The 27,902-nt window shown below is 31.9% G+C and overlaps 1 protein-coding gene across 2 annotated transcripts in view; it reads left to right on the forward strand.

The window, feature by feature from the left end:
* Positions 1-27,626, forward strand: part of LOC105254157 (beta-1,4-glucuronyltransferase 1) — a 52,561-nt gene extending 24,935 nt beyond the window's left edge. Inside the window, exons 1-6 of one of the 2 annotated variants that reach the window (XM_025406825.1) lie at positions 716-972; positions 18,840-19,534; positions 21,758-22,141; positions 24,490-24,825; positions 25,382-25,624; positions 26,683-27,626. In XM_025406825.1, the coding sequence (XP_025262610.1) occupies positions 19,145-19,534; positions 21,758-22,141; positions 24,490-24,825; positions 25,382-25,624; positions 26,683-26,880 (1,551 nt within the window). In that variant the 5' untranslated portion in view covers positions 716-972; positions 18,840-19,144 and the 3' untranslated portion in view covers positions 26,881-27,626. Of the gene's footprint in view, positions 1-715; positions 973-18,839; positions 19,535-21,757; positions 22,142-24,489; positions 24,826-25,381; positions 25,625-26,682 lie in introns of those variants that run through there. The other variant, XM_025406824.1, reaches the window with a different exon arrangement.
* The last annotated feature ends 276 nt before the right edge of the window (positions 27,627-27,902 follow it).

The raw sequence follows: 27,902 nt of genomic DNA on the forward strand, positions 1-27,902 counted from the left end.
TTGGGCAAGGTAGCGATTCAAATTTGTACGAAAACATTTGGTCAGTTGCCAAACGTAGAGATATTTGGTTGACGGTTCATTGGGAAAGAAGTAACACAGATTCAAGATTGATAATGCGAACTAGTAATTTTAAAATTGTTAGGAAGAGAGACAATTTATGAAAAGAAATGGTAATTCATTATTATTATTTTATCCCTCTAAATTTATACAACTGCTTATTTTAATTAGTAATTTAATATATTTTTCATATTTATATCAAAATATGAATTTATATTATAATGAATATTTTGCAGTCTTTATTATGCAAAATTTTATTACATATTTTCATAATTTTCCTTTATTATTTACAATACAAAATAACAATAAAATTGTAAATGAATGAAATAATTACTCGCGTTAAATATGTACAAATTTAATATCATCGATATTTAGATTTTAAATATTTAAAAATATTAATATACATTGGAGAGAAACTTAGGAGAGAGAAAAATAGTTATTATCTTTCGTAAAAATATTCATAAAAATGATAGAATAATTTTCTTTGATGCTTTAGAAAATAATTTTCTTTGATGCTTTAGAAAATAATTTTCTTTGATGCTTTAGGTCATGATTAATGTTCTTTATCTTCCTCCTAAAAGTATAAAAATCCAACGTAATCAATCATGATCGATATCGATATTCTTATTGGATTTCGCAAGCGGAAACGTACAGGTCGATAAAAGTCGCGATCCGCACTTCGTCGAGACAAGTCAAGCGGACAATTGCGAAGCGGATCGAGAAACCGTGAACTTGCATGTTAAAATTTGCACGACTTCCCGGCCGCGAGGGAAAAACGCCGTCACCTCGACCACCATCCGACGAGGACGACGACGACGAGGACGACGACGACGACGACGACAGTGCGTTCGCGACTCAAGGTTGTCACGGACGGACTTTCTGCCCAACCGGTTTCCAATCCACGCCATGCATTAGGTATACGTGACTTTTCTCTGTGAGTGTGCGCGATCCCGTGAACTTCCGCGAGACCGGCTTTACGCGAGCTCCACGACGAAAATATCGCGACGATGCGACATTAAAATGGATTTTATCACCCGGTAATAAAAGAAGAACGGTATTTTCAGAATTCCTAAAGAGAGAGAGAGAGAGAGATATTAACCCATTCAGACCCTACACTGAGGGAAAAATTTTGTTAAATCAAATAAATTTGTTTTCTTGAAACTTTTGCTTTAAATACAAGGAATTGTTTTATTTCACTTAAGCAAAAGTATTTAATTTTAATTAAATATGCATGTTATATTAAGTACATTACTTTCATTTATATATTTTTTATATTTAAATACTATTTTTGTAAAATATATATTATAATTTATTAAATTAAATATATTACCTTTTAAAATTAAAAAATTTAAAATCTTTGGGAATAAAAAATGCATTTTAATAAATATTTTGTAAAATTAAAATAAAAATATTTAATTAACAATTATATTTTTTTAAGCATATGTAAATAAATACTTAACTTAAGCAAACAGACGTTTTGAATACAAGTAAATACGTGATTAGTACCCACCGAATAAATAGCTTTCTTGAGTTAACTAAAATTTTTTTATTTCAAGATAATTTTTTCCTCAGTGTATGTACGCAATTATACACAAAACTTTAAAATCATGTGAAATAGTTATTTTTTAGAATTAATGTCCCTGCGATCTCTCGGTGGACTTGGAAATTCCTAACAGTTATAAATCATAAAAAAACCCCTTAGCATCAATAAAAATTAATTCAATAATTTTTTGCATTACCTAATCAGAAAAAGATCAGGTCTGAAGTTAGGGTCTGGGTTAAGATTTTTTTATATTTCTCTCTTTTTTAAGGAACAAAAATAATATCGAAACTACATTTACAGAAATATAGTTTCGTTTGCGTTCAGTATTTAATATCGAATTTTTTTTATTTCCTATTCTCGATTTTAATTTTCTTTCTCGTTTATGACATAGTCGTGATATTGTGGTTGAAATGTACTTTTTGTTATTACGAAACTACTAAAGAGATATATGTGTTCTTACAGATTATTTGTAACGTGACTCACGATTTTCTTTCGCATAATATAATATAATTGCAGGTAATTGCTGGTCAGCAGTAAAGAGTATGTATTATAACGTTTTCGATTCCGTCACGTGATAATAAAACAGCTTTAGATTGTTCTTTTTTTACTGCATTCAATTAATGAAAATCGTATAATCAATATCACACTTCAGTTTAATTTATACACGTATATTATAAACAAATTCATTTCCTAAACCGGCAATCATTAATCTTATTGTCAATTATGCAGTTTTTCCATGTTCACGAACAATTTTCACAAAAATCCCACATATGGAAATCGTTTCTTTTTTCCTCTGTTTTACCCCGATTCGCGACTGACGTTGCATAGTGTAAATAAAGGTGTGTCCCTGTACAAATAGATGCGTGACTCGTTCCGTCAATTTCGTAATTAAGAAGTGCACTAAGTACTGCGTGCCCTAGATTTTTTAATTACAGAGACAAAACTCACACTGAGAAAAATCGTTTGATTGTACCAACAAGACGTATATGATTGAAGGCATTTTGGTTAAATGAAACAAAAATTTCTAGTTATCATGAGATAAGATCGATTTTTTTAACTAGAACGTTTCATAGATTTTACTATAAGGATTTGGTTAGTATTTTCTGGTTGGATTTCTAAAATTTCTTGTTACATTAATTTCTTTGCTTGCTTCTTAGCTTAACTCGTATTCAATATTTGCCATGAAATGTGTATAAAGAACTAGTATTAACATTAAATCCAAAGTATATTTTTTTCTCTTAGCAGTAGTGCCAGAAAGAGAACGATAGCTCTCTGATTGTGTGTTTGAGCTGCATCCTCTTCTTGCATTACTGTTTATCAGTTTAATTTCTAACAAACTGAATTTAAAATAATTTATTCAATAATCTGAATTGAATTTATGCAATAATCTTGTTGGAATTCAGAATATTAAACAGACTTTTGAGATTAGATGGAAAAAATTTTAGACGACTTGGTGCTGGTGAGTTTAGTATTATTAACCAGAAAATTTGATAGATTTAACAGGAAGAAATTAATGAGATTCATCTGGTAATTCCTACAAGAATTCTGCTTCGTCTATTTTCCAACAGACATACTGGTTGAATCTACCAGAATTCTAATTAATGCAATCAGATTTTTTCTCAGTGTAGGTGTATGTCTCATAATTTAATTTCAATATTAATAGATAAATTTTAGAAAAGATACTGAAACATTGAGGAAAGAAGAGCTCCAATATTATATACTTAATATCGAGAAATTATCGGATAAATTCTTATCCTGAGACAAATCGTTTGATTGTACCAACAAGACATATATGATTGAAAGCATTTTAGTTAAATTAAACAAGAATTTCTAGTTATCATGATAAGACTCGATTTTTTATAACTAGAACGTTTCATAGATTTTATAAGAATTTGGTTAGTATTTTCTAGTTGAATCTATAAAATTTCTTGTTACATTAATTTCTTTGCTTGCTTCTTAACTTAATTCATATTCAATATTTGCCATGAAATGTATATAAAAAACTAGTATTAACATTAAATCCAAAATATATTTTTTTTCTCTTACGAGCAGTAATGCCAATCAAGGATTCTAGCTCCTTGATTGTGTTTGAGCTGCGTTCTTTTCTTGTGTCACTGTTTATCAGTTTAATTTCTAACAAACTGAATTTAAAATAATTTATTCAGTAATCTGAATTGAATTTATGCAATAATCGTGTTGGAATTCAGAATATTAAACAGACTTTTGAAATTAGATGGAAAAAAATTTAGACGACTTGGTGCTGGGGAGTTTAGTATTATTGACCAGAAAATTTGGTAAATTTAACAGGAAGAAATTAGTGAGATTCATTTGGTAATTTCTACAAGAATTTTGGTTCGTCCATTTTCCAACAGACATACTTGAATCTAGCAGAATTCTAATTAATGCAACCAGATTTTTTTTTTCAGTGCGGGTATATATGCGGACAATCGCGTACATTTACACGATCGCGTACAGTAGTCGATTGTGCCGTTTGCGCTTCTCGTTATCGTACTCTTAACATCAGAAAAGCCTAGGGATTCGCAATTAGCATGAAGTAATCTTGTGCATCTGTGAAGAGAAAAGTGCATGCATATGTACAATACCGCGTAATAATTTATCGTCATAATTTTGAAATGGAAAACGAGACCACGTTGCATGCGGTTGCGCAAGCTGCGCACCTCATTAACAATAGTGCTGTTTAACATTAATTTATCATTTTGATCGTTTGGAAATAATATTTTACAATCTTCGATCGATTTTCCGCCGCAAAAGTCCAATGAGAATTTATTGATTTTGATTTGAATTGATTTACTGATTTCAATTTTCTAAATATCAAGGGAATTTTTTCGATGACGAAAAGTAATATTGTCTTGGTGAGTAAGTTTTCAGATTAAAATATGAACATTAAACATTTCGTAAAGATATATCTGAATATATGAGAATAATTTATATAAAATAAAAAATCTTAAAATATCGATTTAAAATTAATTAATTAGACAATAAATATATTATTCATTTACTGCATTATATTTTTATGTTAAATTGCTTTGACGTTTTATCACATATATTTATGTCTGTTATTTACCTTATTGTATTTTATTTGAACTATTGTATCTCAATTACTGTGTCTCAATTATATAACAAATTAATTGACTTGAATCTTTTATTCATTGCGGTATAGAAAATGCATTTCCATCGATATGTATCAAACTTTCATGAGTAAAAAAAAAGAAAAAAATTTCTGTTAATTTCCAGAAGGCGAGACGAACAATAATAAGAAATGCGAAGGTAAAGAGATCGTTTTTTGCCGCGTCAACCGGGATCGCGAAGGCAAGCGCGATTTAGAAGCCGGAAAGTGCGATCGAACTTGAGTAAGAAACGTTATAAAAAAGATCGGATTATTATATCAGATCAAAAGGCGGAAAACTGGATTACCTTGAGAAGCCGGCACAAAGCTAGCATCTAAATATAAAGCCGCACTTGCACACGTAGATAAACCTTACACGTGGCGTTACCTTACTTTATACGGAGAATTTATACGCACTATTATTAACGAGGGTTGGTCCGACAATATTGATGAAATTAATTGATGAAATTAATTGATGATGGCTTTTCTATTAAAATACGTTACAAATTATTTGGAATGATTTCTTCCATTAAAAGTTTTTAAATTTTATTGAATTGCCTTTTTCTTATTGTATTCTATCATAAAACAAAGATAACATTTATTTCCAAATTATTAGGATGATGAAAAAAATATTCAACTAAACAACCGTCATTTCCAATTTTAATAATAGCCGTGTTAATATCAGCTCGAAAGAAATTTCGAACAATCAATTTCACATTTTATAAATTAAAAATTAAATTTTAAAATTTTATAATTCAAATAATCTCAAATTTTCTAATAATAATACGAAAAAATTCTAAAATATATTTAAGTTTTCTCTTTTTTGCTTTATTAAGATATTTCCGAATATTTTTTCCCGCGAAAGAAAATTCTTCCGATCTTTTTTCCTCTTCCGGAAGACTAATGACCCTGTTGAATGCTTTCGTTAACGATCGAAAACACGGAAAGCTCACGCGAGCACGTATGATTCGTCTTCGAAGTGCGCTATTACGAGCACGAAAGTCGATCAATCTCGATACCGGAGATCGGCCGCCGGATCGAGCACATTCGCCTCTCGCGGTAAATTGCAGGTCGACGATCAGATTATCGTGGATCGGTGCAGGAGCGATACGGGCCGCCGCAATTCGCCGTTGTTTGGCCATTAACGTCGATCGCCTTTGAAGTATGCACGGTGCATATCGTGCCTAAACTAGGTCTGTCAATTCGACCGCTTGTTTTGATTTCTGTTCTTGAGTCCCGGTATACTCAAGCAATGTCGCTCGTTTAGATTCGCGTTTGCATTTGACCGCGAAATAAGCGTTTGATGCGAATACGCTGCATAATATCACGTTGTTTGCATTCAACGCACGAGATATTTATCGACATTTTTTCAGGAAAAAATCGTGTACAGGTAAAATATATTCCTGTATATTAATATGATTTTATTCATATAACTTTATTGATTTAATCAAGACTGTTATTCTATGTCTCCCTCTTTCTCTTTGCCGATTTATTAATTTAATTTATATTTTATTGATTTATATATGTATTTTTTTCCTACAAAAAATATATAGTGAAAGAAAGTTTGAAAAATTATATGCGCGAAGATTATCGCGTTGAATTTCCAGAATGGCACGCAGCCCGTCAGTTAATGATTATTGATTCAACCTTTCATACGTTTCTCTCAGAATAGAAATTGCAGAAGAGAAACTATTCGATTTCAAATCAAATTACTTGTTTTATTAGTATCCATAATAATAATATAAAATGTATCGCATACAGGAATCTTTAATATTTGCACGGTATAAGAGTTAATGCATAATTGAGACGCGTAATTCTGTTAAAATTTAATTTATTGTTGCAAAAGAATCAACAGCACGCGTACGCGCGAAATATTTTTCTGTCGATGAAAAATAAATAAAATTATTTCGTCGCGAAAAAGTGGATGAAAGAGACATGTAACATCGAGAGCGACGTGACTTTTCGAATTTATCATATCAGGAAGATTTATATGTCGGACGTGATAAACAAATGTGACACTCTCGACCCCTCTTTCATAAAGCAATTATAGCTTGAAGACCTATTTATGCATCCGCTTTCATAATTCTATCAGGGGGACGCTTCATCCTTCCGATGAAATTAGTGTCGTTATATTATTGAGCAAAAAAATATTACATTCTCCTAAATATAATTATCGGAAATTTTAATGGGGAGTTTATACACGCACGACTTCTATGATACAATTCAATAGTTCTAAAAATATTTCGCGATATCAACTAGATTATGAAGAGGGAGAAAGAGAGATAGGGGTGAGATACCGATGTGCCCATTTTATTTAAATTAGAATTAGAAGGTAAAATTAAAAATTAAAAATTCTCCTAAAACATGCACTGAGAAAAATCGTTTGATTGTATCAACAAGACGTATATGATTGAAGGCATTTTGGTTAAATCAAACAAGAATTTCTAGTTATCATGATAAGACTCGATTTTTTATAACTAGAACGTTTCATAGATTTTACTACAAGGATTTGGTTAGTATTTTCTGGTTGGATCTATCACATTTCTTGTTACATTAATTTCTTTGCTTGCTTCTTAATTTAACTCGTTTTCAATATTTGCCATGAAATGTATATAAAGAACTAGTATTAACATTAAATCCAAAGTATATTTTTTTTCTCTTACGAGCAGTAGTGCCAGAAAGAGGATGCTAGCTCTCTGATTGTGTGTGTTTGAGCTGCATCCTCTTCTTGCATCACTGTTTATCAGTTTAATTTCTAACAAACTCAATTTAAAATAATTTATTCAATAATCTAGATTGAATTTATGCAATAATCGTGTTGGAATTTAGAATATTAAACATACTTTTGAGATTAGATGGAAAAAATTTTAGACGACTTGGTGCTGACGAGTTTAGTTATTATTAACCAGAAAATTTAATAAATTTAACAGGAAGAAATTAATCAGATTCATCTGATAATTCCAAGAATTCTGGTTCGTCCATTTTCAGACATACTGGTTGAATCTACCAGAATTCTAATTAATGCACCAGATTTTTTCTCAGTGTGAGAGTTATTTAAATTCTTCAAATATTATAATATAATATTTATAATATAATATTATAATATAATATTTATAATATAATATTATATATATAATATTATAATATAATATTATAATATAAAGTATACACATCTGAAGATACACAGATACTTCCGGAACGTTATATTCAGTCAGTCAAAATGTATAATTGTATAATTGTATAATTAATACCGTTGTAATTAGTACCGTTTCTTTAACTGCCGTCTCAATTCAGTGTTTTCGGAAGCACTTTCCGGTCTCGGCGGGTTCTCTTTTAGCATTTATGTACACGAAAACTTTTCAGAGATTCTCCATTCAACTCTCTCGATCGTGGTATCGCATCGATCGACAGATGCATGTCGCGTGTGCAGACAGAAAATATAGCGAAAAACTACGCGACGATAAGTAATTTAATCGGACTGTCGCGTGTTAGTGAAGATGTTTATTTCTTTCGCGCGTCATTCTTTATCTAGTAAAAATACGCGTATATTTATATTCGATCAACAACCATCCGCGTATTAGTTATCATCATGCTAGTTTTATACAGTTGAGAGGAATATCGCAATCGATCGGTGACACATCAGCGTGAAATTACTTTCAATCGATTAATAATACAAGCCTGTCCCATTTTTTTTACTGGTTAACGTACATTAAATTATTACATTAAATCATCAAACTGCGGTTCTGCTTCGATATAGACAAAGCCAGCAATTAATCAATTTCTCGCCCGACACTTTCGTCCTATTTGACCGTGTAATTAAATTAAATGAAGTTATCAATAGAATGGCAATCGATCGATTTCCATCTTCCTCGATAATGATGTGATAAATCAATTGCGATCAATTGCCCAAGTTTATTCCGCGAAGGCTTCATGTAATCAACGGCATTTATCGGAGCATGCAATCGTTTAACGGAATAGCGGTAAACGCGCATTGCTAATATTGAAAGCAGTTTACGATCGTCTCACTGACAGTCCTCGTCGATTTTATGAATTAGATGTGCAATTTGCATCTCGAGGCAACGCAGGCGGTGAATCCGTCAATAAGCAACATTCTCAGAGAGAAAATATACATCATCGATATTTAACGACAATAAATGACGATAATAAATTGATAGGAATGATTCATCCGGATAATTATCGTTATTGAACAAATAAATGTTGCAAAAGACTTCGTATGCGATGAAAGCGAAATAAATATCCTAGAAAAAAAAAGGCAGAGAGGCGAGAACATTTTTAATCTCCCTTATACCATGAAAATTCCAACAGATGATTCAACATGTAATATTCTTTCGAAGAGCGGGAGCTCGTTCGTTTTAACTTTGCGCGATTGAAATTAATTTCACAACCCAGTTTTAACTTTGCATTAATCGTTACTCTTCTTAATTTTGCTCTGTACAAGTTTTACACAAATTTTTTGCACGAGCGTTTCAGCCTCTCCCAAAATGAATGAATCTTCAGTCCTTTCAGACTCTTCCAAGAATAGTCTTTGATAGTGTCAATTTTTTTTTCGCGGTTTTTGATCCGTTTCATTCACCTTTGATCCCATAAAGATTCTTCGCGATTGATTCTACGCGATGGATTTTTTTATGTATTTATTATTCGGTCACGACGTATATCGCAGAAAAAAATATTTTTAACGTATATATTAACAAAATTAGAGTAAGTCTCGCGCATTAATATTTAGTCCCCGTTATATTATGCAAATTTGGCGAGAAAAATGACAAGGAAGGAACGTCGGGACTGGTAAATTAAATTCTTTTCTACGCTAAATTTAGCCTACAAGTTGGCTATATTAATTTTTTTATTAAATATTTCTCGCCATTCAATTTGTTAATATCTTTAAAATTAATAAATAAAGAAGTAGATAAGATTTTATTATTTATTTCTACTTTATTTCAATACGCATTAAAACAAAATGAAACGTTACCATTAAGTCTCTCCGGAAGTCATTATCATTAAAATTTCATGTAATGGTAAACACATACATTGATAAATATTTTAAAAATAAGAGTACATTTTTCACGGCAACACGTGTACATTTTATTTCCCTTTCTTTATCACTTTTATGAGGAAAGAGATCGCTTTATTGATCTCAACCACAAAATGCGCGTGAGAAACGTAAATTAAATAGGCACTATCTGTGTTGCATAGTATTACGTGATGATCATGTTTTTAAGGCTATCGTTTTTATCGCGGAGATTGTAGTCGTATGATTCATCCTGCAACTTACTAATAGTTAAAAATAATTTAACGGCAGTTTCTTTCTCGCACTGCGTGTTTATACGCAAATAAATAAACGTGCAAGTTTAAATTAAAGGGGGATTTTCTGCTGCTATAAAAGGGAATAAATCCGCTTTTTCGCAAAACGTCGTCGTTTTAACCCCTTTAAATCACATGTACATGTATGCGGTATATAAGCTTAGTTCCAGCGACAATACCACGCGAATGTAAAGATATGATATTTAACTATGCCCGTTACATAATTAAATATCCGGTTGAAACCAACATGGTTGTTCGCACGGGATAGAATATCATTTAAACTCCTTTGCATATTCAACAGCTTTCGATGTTTTCCAGAAAAATGTTGATATTTTTTAGACTTGAAAAGCCGCACTGAGAAAAATCGTTTGATTGATACCAACAAGACGTATATGATTGAAGATATTTTGGTTAAATGAAACAAGAATTTTTAGTTATCATATGATAAGACTCGATTTTTTATAACTAGAACGTTTAATAGATTTTACTATAAGGATTTAGTTAGTATTTTCTGGTTGGATCTATCAAATTTCTTGTTACATTAATTTCTTTGTTTGTTTCTTAACTTAACTCGTATTCAATATTTGCCATGAAATGTATATAAAGAACTGGTATTAATATTAAATCCAAAGAATATTTTTTTTTCTCTTACGAGCAGTAGTGCCAGAAAGAGGACGCTAGCTCTCTGATTGTGTGTGTTTGAGCTGTATCCTCTTCTTGCATTACTGTTTATCAATTTAATTTCTGACAAACTGAATTTAAAATAATTTATTCGATAATCTGGATTGAATTTATCCAATAATCTTGTTGGAATTCAGAATATTAAACAGACTTTTGAAATTAGATGGAAAAAATTTTAGACGACTTGGTGCTAGGGAGTTTAGTATTATTAACCAGAAAATTTGGTAAATTTAACAGGAAGAAATTAATCAGATTCATCTGGTAATTCCTACAAGAATTCTGGTTTATCCATTTTCCAACAGACATACTGGTTGAATCTACCAGAATTCTAATTAATGCAATCAGATTTTTTTCTCAGTGTTGTATTGAAGAATTAATTATTTAATTCTTTAATAAATTGGCGAAAATTTTTAGAACTTTGTCAGTACATTACGTATTACATAGATTTATTGTACTAGTCTCTCTCTCTTTTTCTCTCTCTCATATATATTAAATATTAAATTTTTTATTCTTTTAAAGATTTCATCCATAATAATCAAATCTTCAAGTAGAAAACAATACATTTTGTTGAAATAATTTAGACTTTAATTGCTTGTATAATGAAAAATAGTGTATTACTTTATTAATAATGTAATACTTTATTAATATTCTACACTGAGAAAAATTGTTTGATTGTACCAACAAAACGTATATGATCGAAGACATTTTGAATCAAACGAGAATTTCTAGTTATCATGATAAGACTCGATTTTTTATAACGAGAACGTTTCATAGATTTTACTATAAGGATTTGGTTAATATTTTCTGGTTGGATCTATCAAATTTCTTGTTACATTAATTTCTTTGCTTGCTTCTTAACTTAACTCATAATATTTGCCACGAAATGTATATAAAGAATTAGTATTAACATTAAATCCAAAGTATATTTTTTTTCTCTTACGAGCAGTAGTGCCAGAAAGAGACCGCTAGCTCTCTAATTGTGTGTGTTTGAGCTGCATCTTTTTCTTGCGTCACTGTTTATCAGTTTAATTTCTAACAAATTGAATTTAAAATAATTTATTTAATAATCTGGATTGAATTTACGCAATAATCGTGTTGGAATTCAGAATATTGAACAGACTTTTGAGATTAGATGGAAAAAATTTTAAACGACTTGGTGCTGATGATTTTAGTTATTATTAACCAGAAAATTTGGTAAATTTAACAGGAAGAAATTAATCAGATTCATCTGGTAATTCCTACAAGAATTCTGGTTCGTTGATTTTCCAATAGACATACTGGTTGAATCTAGAATTCTAATTAATGCAACCAGATTTTTTTCTCAGTGCGAAGCTCGTGTCCAAGCGTGCAGAAATACGTTAAATTTTAAGAGTCGCCGGTAAAAACGTTAGCAAAAAATTTATTCTTCTATAGGAAAGAGTGCATTTATTAATTTGCGAGAATCATGTGGCAATCAAATTACGAGCGCGATATGATTTTAACGAGAATTGAATTAATCCGGTGCCCGATTGAGCAAATGGGATGTAAGTTGCGGTGATTAACGAGCGCAAACTATTTCGATGCCAAGTTACTTATCAATTTCGGTCACCCACGCTTATTTCCTGGCTACGACGCGACAGGAAGAGCGAACGGATGCGCGTGGGTCTCTTCAGGATCACGATATGCCTTGCGATCGTGGATCGATAAGGCGGATAGAATCGTTCGATTGCGTGTGTTGGCCGGCGAACTCATTAGAGAAAAAATACTTTTGTCGATGTCCTTCGAGGTCGATAGATTAGTGACACCCATTCGCAAGCACGGAAAATATTGCGTTATGCACATCACGCAATAACACGATAATCGAGATTTTCGTTGTCGATGGGAGGCCATTTTAGAAGATCACTTGTTAATCCAAATTTCACCAAAATTATTAGCCATTCTTGACTAAAAGGTTATTAAATGTTCATTAATTCAAATTTTATCGACATATTTATTTATTCTCGATTAAGCTTATTGTGTTTAACTATCGATGGAATTTATTACATTAATTTATTATTCATATGGTAAACAGGCATCTCATTAGTGTCATCACTCGATATCGATGAGTCAATATATGTAAAGTTGGAGAAAACGAAATAAAATCATATAAACAATTAGTACTGATTCTTTTGTCATAAATATTAAAATTCATTCTCTATCGCAATTATATCTCGATTGAGATAATTTCGATACCTTCCAATTGTCTGTCGCAAGAGTGTTGTTTAAAAATGAATATTAAACATGATATAATGTTTATAAAATGAATATTAAACATGACATAATGTTCACAAAATGAATATTAAACATGATATAATGTTCATAAAATGAATATTAAAAATGAATATTTTAAGAATTAAAAATATTACAAGTTATAGTTTATTAGCTAGTAAGTCGCAAAATATATATTTTTTCAATTCTTTTTTGTAAAGCTACCTGTTTAATATTGTATAAAATTAAACGCGATTATTAACATGTTATGCTTATCTTTCTGAAATCTTTTAATTTTACTTTTAAATGATCTTTTTAGAATATAATAAATATTCTTCGATTTAAAACAACATGATTCGAGAAATGTCTTACGCTATCAGTTAAATATATCTTTATATTAAATTTAAAAATAAAAAATTTCGATATTTTCTTAAATTAATTATGTCTTAAAAATTTTTTAAAATAATCTCTGTCTTTAAAATAATCAATGTCTTAAAAATTATGTGTGGCACATTTAAAAATAATAATATTATAATAATCACATATAATATAATTATAATAATTTATTTTCTTTATGCAACACATGAGATGAAATGAAATGATTAATACGTCAATATTTCCATGGCGACAGCAAAATATTTCCATCTGCTAAATATCGTGCTATTATTTATCTCAAAATACACATCAAAGAATCGAGGGAAAATTTACGCGAGGAATAACAATGATCTGCTATCGTAAAGCTTTGATAAATGCAGAGAATTGTGCTTTACGAAAGGCTGGTACGAGCGGAGCATATGTTGCTCGCGCTTTAAAAATAGCGGTGTTTGCGTTCCCACGATCAAGAAACTCCTATGCTCTCGTCGATGGTTGATGAATTCTCATCCCCCATGTGCGATAGTAAACGGATGGCCGAGTCTTTGAGAAAAATCGATAATTAAAATCGTCGTTTCGATAGTCGTATTGAAATTGGGACTTTGCGCGCCAATCGAGGTTTTATTGCTCTTCGTGATTCAATGTCCTTCGTGCCACATATTACGAGTCGCTTTTCTCTCTCTCTCTCTCTCTCTCTCTCTCTCTCTCTCTCTCTCTCTCTCTCTCTCTCTCTCTCTCTCTCTCTCTGGTCGTTTTGCAATTCCTCGCTAATTATCCGATACCTGGCTATCGACATTGGTCGTTAACGTGTATTCACTACGGCCTCAAATCAAACATCGAGCTCTTATTGCAAGCGATGTGAACTTACCTATTAGAAATCACCTATATTCGAGCACGACATGAAGGCGAAAAAAGTTAAGAAGTCCGAAAGCCGGATATTATTTTTTTTTTCGCATCTTGTTATTTTAATAATTACGTAGCATTCGGTGCACTGAGGAAAAAATTATCTTGAAATAAAAAAATTTTAGTTAACTCAAGAAAGCTATTTATTCGGTGGGTACTAATCACGTATTTACTTGTATTCAAAATGTCTGTTTGCTTAAGTTAAGTATTTATTTACATGTGCTTAAAAGAATATAATTTTTAATTAAATATTTTTATTTTAATTTTACAAAATATTTATTAAAATGCATTTTTTATTCCCAAAGATTTTAAATTTTTTAATTTTAAAAAGTAATAAATTTAATTTAATAAATTATAGTATATTTTACGAAAATAGTATTTAAATATAAAAAATATATAAATGAAAATAATGTACTTAATATAACATGCATATTTAATTAAAATGCTTTTGCTTAAATGAAATAAACAATTCCTTCCATTTAAAGTAAAAGTTTCAAGAAAACAAATTTATTTGATTTAAAAAAATTTTTCACTCAGTGTAAATCGGTGTAAATAGAGGTTTTTCATAATTACTGATTAAAATAATAATCAAGCAGAAATATTGTGTTTCACATCTCTGTCATATATTATGATTATCAATATTATCTCGTCGTATTTTTTCGATAAATATTCACGGGATTTACTGATTTGCAAAATTGTAGTATTACTTCAAATGATTGCAAAATAATTTGCCTTATAATATTAAAGTATCCGGTACCTTATATATTAAATATTTAATTGTTGACAAAACTTTTTTCTCTCGTTCAACTCTTTGCTTTTAATCTATACGACAAATATTAATTTATTTACTCTTCTTATTCGCTCTACAAGATTGTACTCATGCTTTATCTAAGACAAGCATAAACATTTCAAACGAACCGATAGGTACCGATAATACGGTTCGATACAACAAGCATAAAGCTCAAGAGACATTTATTGCACGCTTCCGTACATATTTTTTAAATCATGAAGTAAAAATCGCTCGTGAATCGGAGAATTTTGTGTAGTTTGCTAACATCGGCGATAATTCCAACTTTAAGATCGTAGCACGCCTAGTTATATAACGCTCGAATATTGCATGTCATAAATTATTCTTATGCCACGAATACTCTATTATAATGTTTTCTTTGTAAAGTACTTTTAAAGCCTGTTTCTCCCTCCCTATTTTCCTTTAAAAACTGTTTGTCTTCCATTTATAGAGAGTGACTTCCAGTTCTATCTTCGATATTATTTTTTTAATCCAAGTTTCTCCGATCAATTTAAAATCAATTTTTATCTCAGCGTTTTTTGTCTCCTCTTCCTCTCTTTTCCTCGTTATATATTTTTCTCCGAAAACTTGTCTCGAATTAAAATTCCATTAAAGTAAACGCAGATTTTCAGATTTAACGCGCATCTTGAAATTTTCGAGGAAGGAGATCGATCGAGGAATTCGCGATTAAGGATGTTTTGTATGTACAATCTCAGTAAAAAGTAGCTGAAAATCAATATTGACGAATATATCCACTTTTGGTGTATTTTGAGTAAGAAATTGCGTAGAATATTACAATTTGATCTTAGCTATAGTGCAGAGATGTATTTTTTAATATTTATTACGTTTTACTGAATTATTCCGAATTTTGTGAATCGAAATGATTAACTTTTGGCAGAGAATTTCGCCTTGTGACAGATACATGGCTAATTTCATTGAATTATATTTAATATCCTTTCAACCAGTTAATATTTGTATAATATTATTTGACCAAATATTTCCTCTGCATCTAAGCTTTTGCAAATTTTAAACAAATTCTGAATATTATTTCCATGTGTTTTTGTCATTTGAATCGACGTGGTTATATGTTTTCCATAAGAACTCATGTTAATTCGGTGCAAATTAAAATCCTTATAACTTGTGAACGCTTTAGTGAATCGATTTAAAAATTGTACTAAAGATTCTAAACATATGTAAGGATATTCTGTACAATTTTCATTAAAAAATTCTCAATATTTTGAAAATAAGTGCAAAACATCCTTAAATACCACCGTAAATAAAAATTAAATGATACGACTAAATTAAAATTAAATTTTTAGATTTGCAATCAATCATCGCACTAAATTCAATATTCTACATTACACATTAAATACTATATTAAATATATTTACTACACTATATTAAATAATATTTTACATAAAGTACTCTATATAATTATTTTTGTAATCAGAAAATTGGGAAAATTATATAAATATTGAATTTAGATTTAAAAGTTTTTTGTAAATTAAATTATCAGATTAATTTGTTGGGCTTGGAAAATTTTTATTTGTGCTAATGAAGAGACTTTCTATTAATGTTTCTTTATATTTTTTTAAGATGCTATCATTGTCTTCGAGGACAAATAATGTTTGCAATAAGTTATTATGCCTAAGTAATACATAGCACAACTCAAATTCAATTCGTGATACTGCTGGTCCTTGACATTTATAATATATATAATATTTCATACATATCTGGTCAATATTTTACTTATAATTTTTTATTCGATATTTTGTAAACAATGTAAAAAGTATCGAATATTCAATGATGTCGACTAACGATATCTCTAAACTCTAAATAATACGACGCTCGAGAGTCAAAGAACGCAATACATTTATGTGCGTATCACGCATGCTTTCAATATTTTTTAGAAAATAGATATAAAACATCCTTAAGAAACACCAGCGGCGGTTAAAGAGCCGGACTGCATTCTTGCATTATAGAAGTCGTCGAAAATATTATTGGCGAGACTTAACAGATTCCGTCGATATTGACACGTAAGAGATGATCGAGTGCAAAAAGGTCGAGTCGATCGCTTCTCCCCAAGTCTCGATCTCTCGATCCTCGCGATCTTTCAGCAATCTGTAGCTCCCTCCTCCCTCCCTCCCATCCATCTCTGTCGATTTCACTCACCGTTGCTTAAACGTCGGATCGTGATTCCGCGGAGGAAGCGATCGCCAAGGGTTACTCAATTCAGACCGCCTGGTCCCCGATAATGTCGCGTTACGCCGACGCGGACTCGTTGCGTCGTCTTGTCGGCGGTTCCATCATGCGACGTCAACAAGGAAGAAGATGCGGGAGAGATAGGGGGAGAAAGTCGCGTTCGCAGCATGCGCTATAAACTGGATCGCCGTTGATTGCAGCGTGAGATAAATGAGACGCGATCTAACGAGAGATATTTGCAATTGTAGCGAGCGAGATGAGACAAACCGGAGTAACGTGCGTGTCTCCAGCGAGTGTTAGTATTTTAAGACATATGCTAATTTTACTCGTTTACTGATATAAATTCTAATATAATTTATTCATGTGTAAAAATGTTAATTATCGGATATATTATATTTGAATATGTTACGTATATAAATTAAGGAATTTTTATATTATGTAATCTCTAAATAAGGAATATTCTAAATAAGGTATTTGAATGTCCGAGCCTTCCGAGGAATTAAAATGAATAGTTGAGAGTAGAAATAGATTTGACTATGGTAAAAGCAGTTTTTCATAATAATTGAAATTAAAAATATATATTTATACACAGAAAAAAATGTGTCAAATCAAAACTTATATATTTAAACTAACGCGTTCGTTGTTTCATAGAAAATAACATTTTTAAATCAAAGATTATAATTTTCTTAAAATAGAATTAAATAATTATATTTTTGAGGTGACAATTGCAATATTAAAATAAGACTATAATATTGTCGAAATTTAAAATTATTAAATTCTTCTAAGAAGATTATAAATTGTTTCGTATATACGCAACAATTTATAATCTTCTTAGAAGAATTTAATAATTTTAAATTTCGACAATATTATAGTCTTATTTTAATATTGCAATTGTCACCTCAAGAATATATAATTATTTAATTGTATTTTAAGAAAATTATAATCTTTGATTTAAAAATGTTATTTTCTATCTAACATTGTTTCTTTTCTATTCAAGAAAATTAAATCTTAAATCATAAGAATATATTTTTCTTGATTGAACTATATAAAATAGTTTCATTCAAGTAAGTTCAAGCAATTATATTTTTCCTTAATTAACGCAATATAGTCTCATTTCAAGATTTCCATGTTAAAACTAAATATATTTTCAAAACAAGAATGTCCTTTTTTCTGTATGGTCTTTATAATTTTATAGATGTGACGAAGGTCTGATAATTCGATATTACACAGAAAAAAAATTAATGTCAAATCAAAACTTATATATTTAAACTAATGCGTTCGTTGTTTCGTATATACACAACAATTTATAATCTTCTTAGAAGAATTTAATAATTTTAAATTTCAACAATATTATAGTCTTATTTTAATATTGCACATCAAGATTTCCATGTTAAAACTAAATACATTTTCGAAACCAAGAATGTCCTTTTTTTCTGTGTAATATCACAAAATTTTAATGATTAAAATTAATAAATTATCTTAATAATAATAAATTATTATAATGATTATTTATTAATTTATCTGCTTGAAAAATATCGCAAAATCGTCTAGTAACTGTAAGACTTAAATTATTCCCAGCGATACTCTCTTGTTAAAAAGTCCCTTTTCCATTCTCGTTCCAGATGTGGATCGTCAATCACCAGAAGATCATGAGAGAAAGCAAATCCTGATTGCCGTGGTCCGCGAAAGGATGGACGCGGCGGGTCGATATCGGCGAGAATCGCGAATCCGACATTAACAACCTAACGCGAGAGAAAGAACAAAGGAAAATAAAGAGGCGAATCGACATCATCACCGTCATCCGGGAAAGTTTATCGCGAGGAGGATTCCTTCGAGTGCGACGAGGAACCAGCGCGCGATTATTCATTCCCCTACCTTCCAACACTCCTCGCATCGCTCCTCACCGCGCAATTCGGACCTGTAGGAGATGAGCATCATAGCCATCGCCCGCAGGAACTGGGCGCTGCGCCTATCGGTGGTGCTGAACGTGTGCGTGCTGTTGTACGTGTGCGCCCACATCGGCTCGTCCGGCCCGTGGATCGAGGAACCGCCGACCAATTGGGCGGCGGCGCCGGAGACTTACGATCTCGGGAACGGTACTCAGAAGGGCGTCGCCACGTCGTTATCCTCGTCATCGTCGTCATCGTCGTCGGTTGCGATCGCTGTCAAAGATGCGACGCCGGCGAACAACAATAACAACGGCGTTGGCGCCGGTCGTCCGCAAAGGATCAGGCTTGTCACCACGACGCCGCCTCCCAACAACGGGGCCAAGGCCGAGGCTCTCGACAAGTCGCGGGAGCACCCGCGTAATCAGACGGTACTACCTCGTCCTGCCTCCACTGCTCTTCGTCTCTCTCTTTGTTCGATACTTGCAGCGTGATTCGTAATCGTTGGTTTAGATTTGATAGCTGTTGCTCGCGGTTTGTTTATTTATTAGAATACTATCAATTTTTCTTTTTATAACGATAGAAATAAAGATCAATAAAAATATCATAATTAATTTGGAAAGATCAAGAAATGAGAGAAAATATTCAGGTGCAATCACATTTTTATTGATTAAGCTAGAATATTAATAAAGTATTACATTGTTTTTTATTATGCAAGCAATTAAAGTCGAAATTATTTCAAAAAAATGTATTGTTTTCTACTTGAACATTTGATGACTATTATGGATGAAATCTTTAAAAGAACGAAAAATTTAATATTTAATATATATGACAAACAGAAAAAGAGAGAGACGAGTACAATAAATCTGTGTAATATGTAAAGTACTGACAAAGTTTTAAAAATTTTCGCCAATTTATTAAAGAATTAAATAATTAATTCTTCAATACAACACTGAGAAAAAAATCTGATTGCACTAATTAGAATTCTGGTAGATTCAACCAGTATTTCTGTTGGAAAATGGATAAACCAGAATTCTTGTAGGAATTACCAGATGAATCTGATTAATTTCTTCCCGAACGAAAAATTTAATACTTAGTATATATGATAAAAAAAAGAGAGAGATGAATGAGAATAAATCTATGCAATACGTAAAGTACTGACAAAGTTCTAAAAGTTTTATTAAATACAAGAAGTAATTAAAAACGACCACACTGGCAAATTTTATTAAAGTGAATCACGATGTTTCGACCATGGTTTTGGTCCTTTTCGAGTGAACTACAAAATATTATTTCCAGTATTACACAAAAAAAATAAATTACATTGATTTTGAAATAAAAAATGAGCGGCAAGAATAAATACATACAATAATTTAGTTAACTATTTTATCGTGAGAAAAAGGAATTCACTTCGTCAAGATTATCATGTCAACCGTCTCCATCAACACACAGAGAAAGACTAGACAACCTTTATTAGTTTATCATAAATATTGTTTAAATTTTCAGTGTCCTTTTGTAAGTTGATCGTCTTGTCAAACTTTTTTATAAAAAACATTTCGGCGATTTCTCTCTTTCTCACGTGTTTCTCATTATGTAAAATAACTGGTAATGACCAATCGAAGTCATGATTAAATTCAACTTTATGTTTACTGATAACAGAAAAATTACTTTCGTGCACTTTTATGTTGTTGCGATGTTCTTTTACACGAGTGCTTACATGTTTTTTTGTTTGGCCAATATATGACTTGTTACAATTTTTGCAGTCTAATTTGTAAACGACTTCCGTCATGTTATTAGTAGGCAGCCTATCTTTACCACGTTTAATTAATGCGTTGAGTTTTTTAGGCACATTGTAGACGACATTAAGATCTACATTTTTAAAAACGCGACCAATTTCACTACTCAAGCCCTCCACAAATGGCAAGGAAATGTACGAAGATGTAACTGCATTGTCGGATTCATTGTCCATATTCGCGTTATCACGGTGTTTTAAAAAATATAATCTTTTGACAATTTTGACGAAGTGATTTCCTTATTTCTCACGATAGAATAGTTAACTAAATTATTGTATGTATTGCCGCTCATTTTTTATTTCAAAATCAATGTAATTTATTTTTTTTGTGTAATACTGGAAATAATATTTTGTAGTTCACTCGAAAAGGACCAAAACCATGGTCGAAACATCGTGATTCACTTTAATAAAATTTGCCAGTGTGGTCGTTTTTAATTACTTCTTGTATTTTATTTACTGGCGACCTTGAAGAGTTTAATGTTAGTTTATTAAATTTATTTAAAAATTTATTAAAGAATTTATTAAAGAATTTATTAAAGAATTAATTAAAGAATTAAATAATTAATTCTTCGATACAAGCTTTAACAGACTCTACTCACTCAAATGATTTTGTTTTATAAAAAACATGGGGTATATTTCTAATAAAAAAAACTAAACTGTCATTTCGTATTACATTCATATCGATAAATCAACAATAAACAAGGTTTTCAGAAAGAAGCGGATTTCCTTAAAACGCATATAAAATGTCACGATAGAGAAATTCAGGTTTGGAAGCGATCGTTGCCATGCTATTCGCGGCATTTCCGTCGCCGATGCAAATTTCCCTTTCAAACGACCGTTGACTCAGACGCTTTCTCATATCCAGGCGAGGAACAGCACGACCAACAACGTCGCGCGCGAACCGATGAGCATGAAGGAGGCCATAGCCTGCAATGAGAAGTCAACCGAGCCGAGGCGAGCGCAGCGCGGCGATTACTGGGTGCTGTACAATTACGTGCCGATGAGTATGGCGGTGAGATGCTGGGAGAGCGTGACGTACACCACGCACGCCGACTACACGTTCCTGGATAATCTGGAGCCGCTGCTGGAGCGCTGGCGGGCGCCGATATCGATCGCCATGCACGCACCCGGCACCGACTTTCCGGCGACCCTCAACGCTATCAGGTACTCGAGAAACTGCGGTAGCCCGCTGGTCTCGCAGCTGGTGACCTTCCACGTCTTCTTCAGCAGCAAGCACGTGCCAAAGATGGTAAATGGACAATTAGATGGTTCTCTCGACATCCTCAAGCTCCTCTCTCCTGTGCATCTCCTCAACCCTCGTCAAATTCTGGATACACCGTGCGAATCTGCAAGAGTTTGTCAATATTTTACAACACACATATGACGAATGAGGAAACCGCAATTTATTTGCTCCTAGAAACTTGGAGTTCCTCCTCAATTCTTTCCTGTTCATGTTTCATGCAAAGCTACGACGCATATCTGATAAATATGTTAGTAATATTGTCAATATTTTCTCTTAAAATTTACATAATGAAATCTGCAATATTAACATTTACAGAACAAAGTTAAAAATTATTTTTATAAACGTTATATTTGCAAAAAAGTAAAGGAATGTTTATTTTGTATTAAAGACGCAATTCAGATATTTTTAAAAGTAAATTTTAAATAAAATAATTATCTTTAATCTTATAATTATCGATCGTTTATGTTTTGTATAAAATTTTACGAATCGCATGTTCATCAATACGTCTGCGAAATAACACGGCAAATTAATCATAGACATACAGATAAACGTTTTGTTATGACAGTCATTCCTTCCCCGGTAATTTGTTTCTCGAATGTAATGCGTGCGTAGATCTCTACTTTATGAATATACATGCTCGTTCGCGTTGGCACGCGAGGAGTATTTAGCCTGTACTTCCTTGCGTTGCGTCCGTGTAAGTCTCATCGGATTGATTTACGTCGTAACGAATACCTCCTAGGCCTAACGGATACGCGTATCTAGCTATCATGAAATAGTTTTGCGGTTTCTCCACGTGCGGTTTCGTTCTGCGTGGAGACTCACGTTTTACAAATAGGCCTTTAGATTGTTAACTACGATTACAATCGGAAACCGCACGTTATCTTGCGGTACACTAATCCCGCATGAATAATTGTCATCCACAGGTACACATTAATTTTTCCTCTTAATCTTCTTAAGGATATTTTATACCTATTTTCAAAATATGGAGAATTTAATGAAAATTGTATAGAATGTCCTTACATATGTTTAGAATCTTCAGTACAATTTTTAAATCGATTCACTAAAGTGTTCACAAGTTATATAAGGATTTTAATTTGCACCGAATTAACATGTATTCTTATGGGAAACGTATATCCACGTCGATTTAAATGACAAAAACACATGGAAATAATATTCAGAATTTGTTTAAAATTTGCAAAAATTTATTGCAAACATTATTTGTCCTCGAAGACAATGATAGCATCTTAAAAAAGTATTAAAAAAAAATTAATAGAAAATCTCTTCATTAGCACAAATAATAATTTTCCAAGCCCAACAAATTAAACTAATAATTTAATTTAAAAAAAACTTATATATTTTACAGAAAAGAAACTCAATATTTATATAATTTTCTCAATCTTCTGATTATAAAAATAATTATATAGAGTACTTTATGTAAAATATTATTGAATATAGTGTAGTAAATATAGTTAATATAGTATTTAATGTGTATAATGTTGAATTTAATGCGATAATTGATTGCAAATCTAAAAATTTAATTTTAATTTAATCGTATCATTTAATTTTTATTTACGGTGGTTTTTAAGGATGTTTTGAACCTATTTTCAAAATATTGAGAATTTAATTAAAATATTGAAAATTGTACAGAATGTCCTTACATATGTTTAGAATCTTTAGTACAATTTTTAAATCGATACACTAAAGCGTTCACAAGTTATAAGGATTTTAATTTGCACCGAATTAACATGTATTCTTATGGGAAACGTATATCCACGTCGATTCAAATGACAAAAACACATGGAAATAATATTCAGAATTTGTTTCAAATTTGCAAAAGTTTAGATACAGAGGAAATATTTGGTCAAATAATATTATACAAGTACTAACTGATTAAAAAGATATTAAATATAATTTAATAAAGTCAGCCATGTATCTGTCACAAGGCGAAATTCTCTGCCAAAAGTTAATCATTTCGATTAACAAAATTCGGAATATTTCTTAAAAACGCAATAAATAAATATTAAAAAATACATCTCTAATCAAATTCTAATATTTCACGCAATTTCTTACTCAAAATACACCAAAAGTGGATATATTCGTCAATATTGATTTTCAGCTACTTTTTGCTGGGATTGTACATACAAAACATTCTTAAACGTAATATTTAATCGCCTTTCATGATAAAATAAAAGTGATTATTAAAATAAAAAAATACGAAATACAAAGAAATGTGTATAAAAGAGAAATATACTAAAATTTTTACGTATTCGCATTTTTTATTTTATTGATGAATTTTTGATAATATTTATTTCTTGTAAATGTCATACTCGATTAAAGCGCGTCTGTTATCCTAGGTACCGCCGTCGGAGAAGATCGTCTCCGACACGTATAACTGTTCGCTCGGGCCACCATGGGTGAATGTCAGCCTCGCAAAGATGTACAAGAACGAGAAGAAGCTGCTGTACCCAGTGAACGTTGGCCGCAACATAGCGCGCGAGTCCGCGCCTACTTTCTACGTATTTCCTAGCGATATCGAGCTGTATCCCAGCCCGAATTTGCCTACCAAGTTCCTCGAAATGATTCGCAAAAGGGATCAGCCGGCCCTTCACAAGCCCAATCCTAAGGTCTTCGTGCTGTCGATTTTCGAGGTAGATGAGAAGAGTCAGCCGCCCAACAACAAGACGCATCTGGTATGTCGTCTGTCTTTTCGCGTAGCTCGCATGCAATTTGTTATATGATAACCGGTCGTCCCTCGGCGACAATTAAGCACGTGCGAAAGAGAGCACGACGAGGGTATATCCGACTATGCGTTAATAGCGTAGGCGAGGGTCGGCGGTGAATCAATGGAGCTTCCTTTGACCGTGGACCTTGATACGTAGAATTAGCGTCGCTATTGTCCGGCCGCCGTGTGTATCGCACGGCACAATGCACCTTTTGTCGCATCTCAGTCAGAATTAGAGCGGTAAAACAGAGAGCGATTGTAATCTCGATGTGCGACTTGTATGATGCACGTTACTTGTTATATTTTTTTCTCTTTTTTTCCCGCTGATGCGTGTCGGAGTCGAGAGTCGTCGAAGCTAATAATCGCGTGCGAGTCTGATGTGTCTAATGATTTGTTCCTTGTTTATTTATGTTCAAATGATGGAAATGTTTCCGAAATAAGAAAATATAAATCATTTGTTTAATGTTTATGAATGTTTTTTTCGCGCGAAGCCTTTTTTTGAGAATTTCTGTAAAAATTTGTAGATACAGATGCTGAAAGCGGGCACCGCCATACCATTCCATAAGAAGTTATGCTCCGGCTGCCATAATGTGCCGAAGAGCAAGGAGTGGCAGGAAGCACCAGAAACGGAGGATTTGCATGTCTTCCACGTAGGCAAGAGAACTGGCAGCTTTGTTCACTGGGAGCCGATCTTCATCGGGACCAATAACGATCCTCTTTACGACGAGAGACTCAGTTGGGAAGGAAAGAGTGATAAAATGACGCAAGTACGTGTTTACATAAATTATTCAGAATTAAAATAATTCAACAAAAAATATCACTTAATCATCAAGAGATACTAAAAAAAGATAAATAATTCTCTAAAATTATATATAGTATCATTCAAAATAATAATTAAGTTTTAATATATAATAAATGTAATATACAGGGTGTTTCAGACTACCACCCATATGAAAACTAGAGAAGTGGTTATTTCAAAAAAGTAAAAACATTTTCTTTATAAATCGGGTGCGCTCTATCGAATGGTAATATTTTCAACTTCTGGTTTCGGCTGGAAATAGATGATTCAGAGTGCATTTTTTAAATTGGAATCCTCTATTTTTCATGGCATATTCTTGTAGCTTACCTCGAGAGCTTTCCAAAACATTATAATAAATTATTTTTCCATGAAGTACTTTTCGAGTTATGAGGCTTGAAATCATTTCTTAATTTTACATAAACCATAAAATATCTTGTAAAATATTCATCTTTCGATTACCTTAATACTTTTATGTACAAGATTTGTACAAGATTAAGAAAAATATGGAATTGCAAATTACATTTTTCTTAGAAACAACTATGTGTTTTCTTTACATTAATTGATTCCTCTCATTATTTTGTACATAAAAGTATTAAGGTAAGATAATCAAAAAATGAATATTTTACAAGTTATTTTATGGTTTGTAAAATTAAGAAATGATTTCAAGCTTCATAACTCGAAAAGTACTTCATGGAAAAATAATTTATTATAGTGTTTTGGAAAGCTCTCGAAGTAAGCTACAAGACTATGCGATGAAAAATAGGAAGTACCATTTAAAAAAATGCACTTCCGGTCTGAATCGCCTATTTTTGGCCGGAATCAGAAGTTGCAAATATCACCATTCGATAGAGCGCACCCGATTTATAAAGAAAATGTTTTTACTTTTTTTAAATAACCACTTCTCTAATTTTTAAATGGATGGTACGGGTGGTCTGAAACACCCTGTAGAGATAAAACTATCTTTTTCTCGATAATTTTATATACTTTATAGTAGTTATATATTAATCATTTATCATTTGCAAATAGGGTTACGCACTTTGCGTTCTTGATTATGACTTTCTCATCCTCGACAACGCTTTCTTGGTGCATCGGCCCGGCATCAAGATCTTTAAAAAGGATACGCATCGTGACATGCTCACCGCCAAGACGAACGCGCTTATCAAAAAGATCATCATGCCGGAGCTGAAGGTACTGTACGGCACGAGAAAAGGCTGTGCCGTGTAGCCCGTGGAGTTGCCGGCACGACGGCATGTGCTATACAGATGTTCCATACGACGGAACTACGTACGATCTCTGTCGTCTATGTCGTCGTCAAACTTCGTCACACGGCGGATTCGCAACGATCCGATACTGCGATTTGTTCACGAACCCCGGGAGCGTGTTCACGTACGTTCTATGCGGCCCTTTCGCATGCAGAGCTCGCTGAAGAACGTTCGCTGCATAGGATAGAGAGTCCTCCTCTTTCTCCTCAAATTATGCCAACTCAATGGTGCCGAACGAATTATTACATAAGTATTCGGTGAGTTTATAAAGCAACAACGGAGCATGATATGTCATGCTCCCGCGACAAACGTGTCTCATCATCATTGTTATCATCTTTGTTGTCAGCAAACATCGCGACTCTTTCAAATTCTCTCGACAGTAATCCTCCAGCATCCTCCTCGTAAAAAGAAATTTAGCATGTAAAAGAATCATACCACGTATTTTTCACCGGTCAAATATATTCTCCTCCTAGCAAATACGGTTGTATATAATAAAATGGTGCCTCGTATACATCAGTACGTTTACAAGATTACTGCGCTTTCGGTGAAAGTTACGAACGACAGTGTCAATTTCGATGCAACTTCGTGACTTGTGACCGACTATTAAAATCAACGTTTCTTATTCAAGAATTCAGATATATTATATTAAGAAATGCTGCAATATAATACACTGTTGCAATTATTATATAAATATTACATAAATTATTTATACAATGCAAATATTATCAAAGTAAGTTTTCTCCTATTTATTTGCAGAGTATTAAAATAATTTAAAAATGTATATAATCGTATAAAACTTTATATATCTTTGTTGAAAAATTTATTTAAATTTAAATTAATAAAAAATAAATTTAAACAAATTTAAATTAGTTTTGTCCTTTATTATAGAAAAATTTGACCATTTAATATTTTCTAAAAGTTTTTAAATTATACTGTTAACGTTATATTGTACAATTTATTAAATCTTTTTAATAATTTGACCAA

Source organism: Camponotus floridanus, unplaced genomic scaffold (assembly GCF_003227725.1).
Source record: "Camponotus floridanus strain SB8 unplaced genomic scaffold, Cflo_v7.5 scaffold157, whole genome shotgun sequence".
Taxonomy (NCBI): Eukaryota; Metazoa; Arthropoda; class Insecta; order Hymenoptera; family Formicidae; genus Camponotus; species Camponotus floridanus.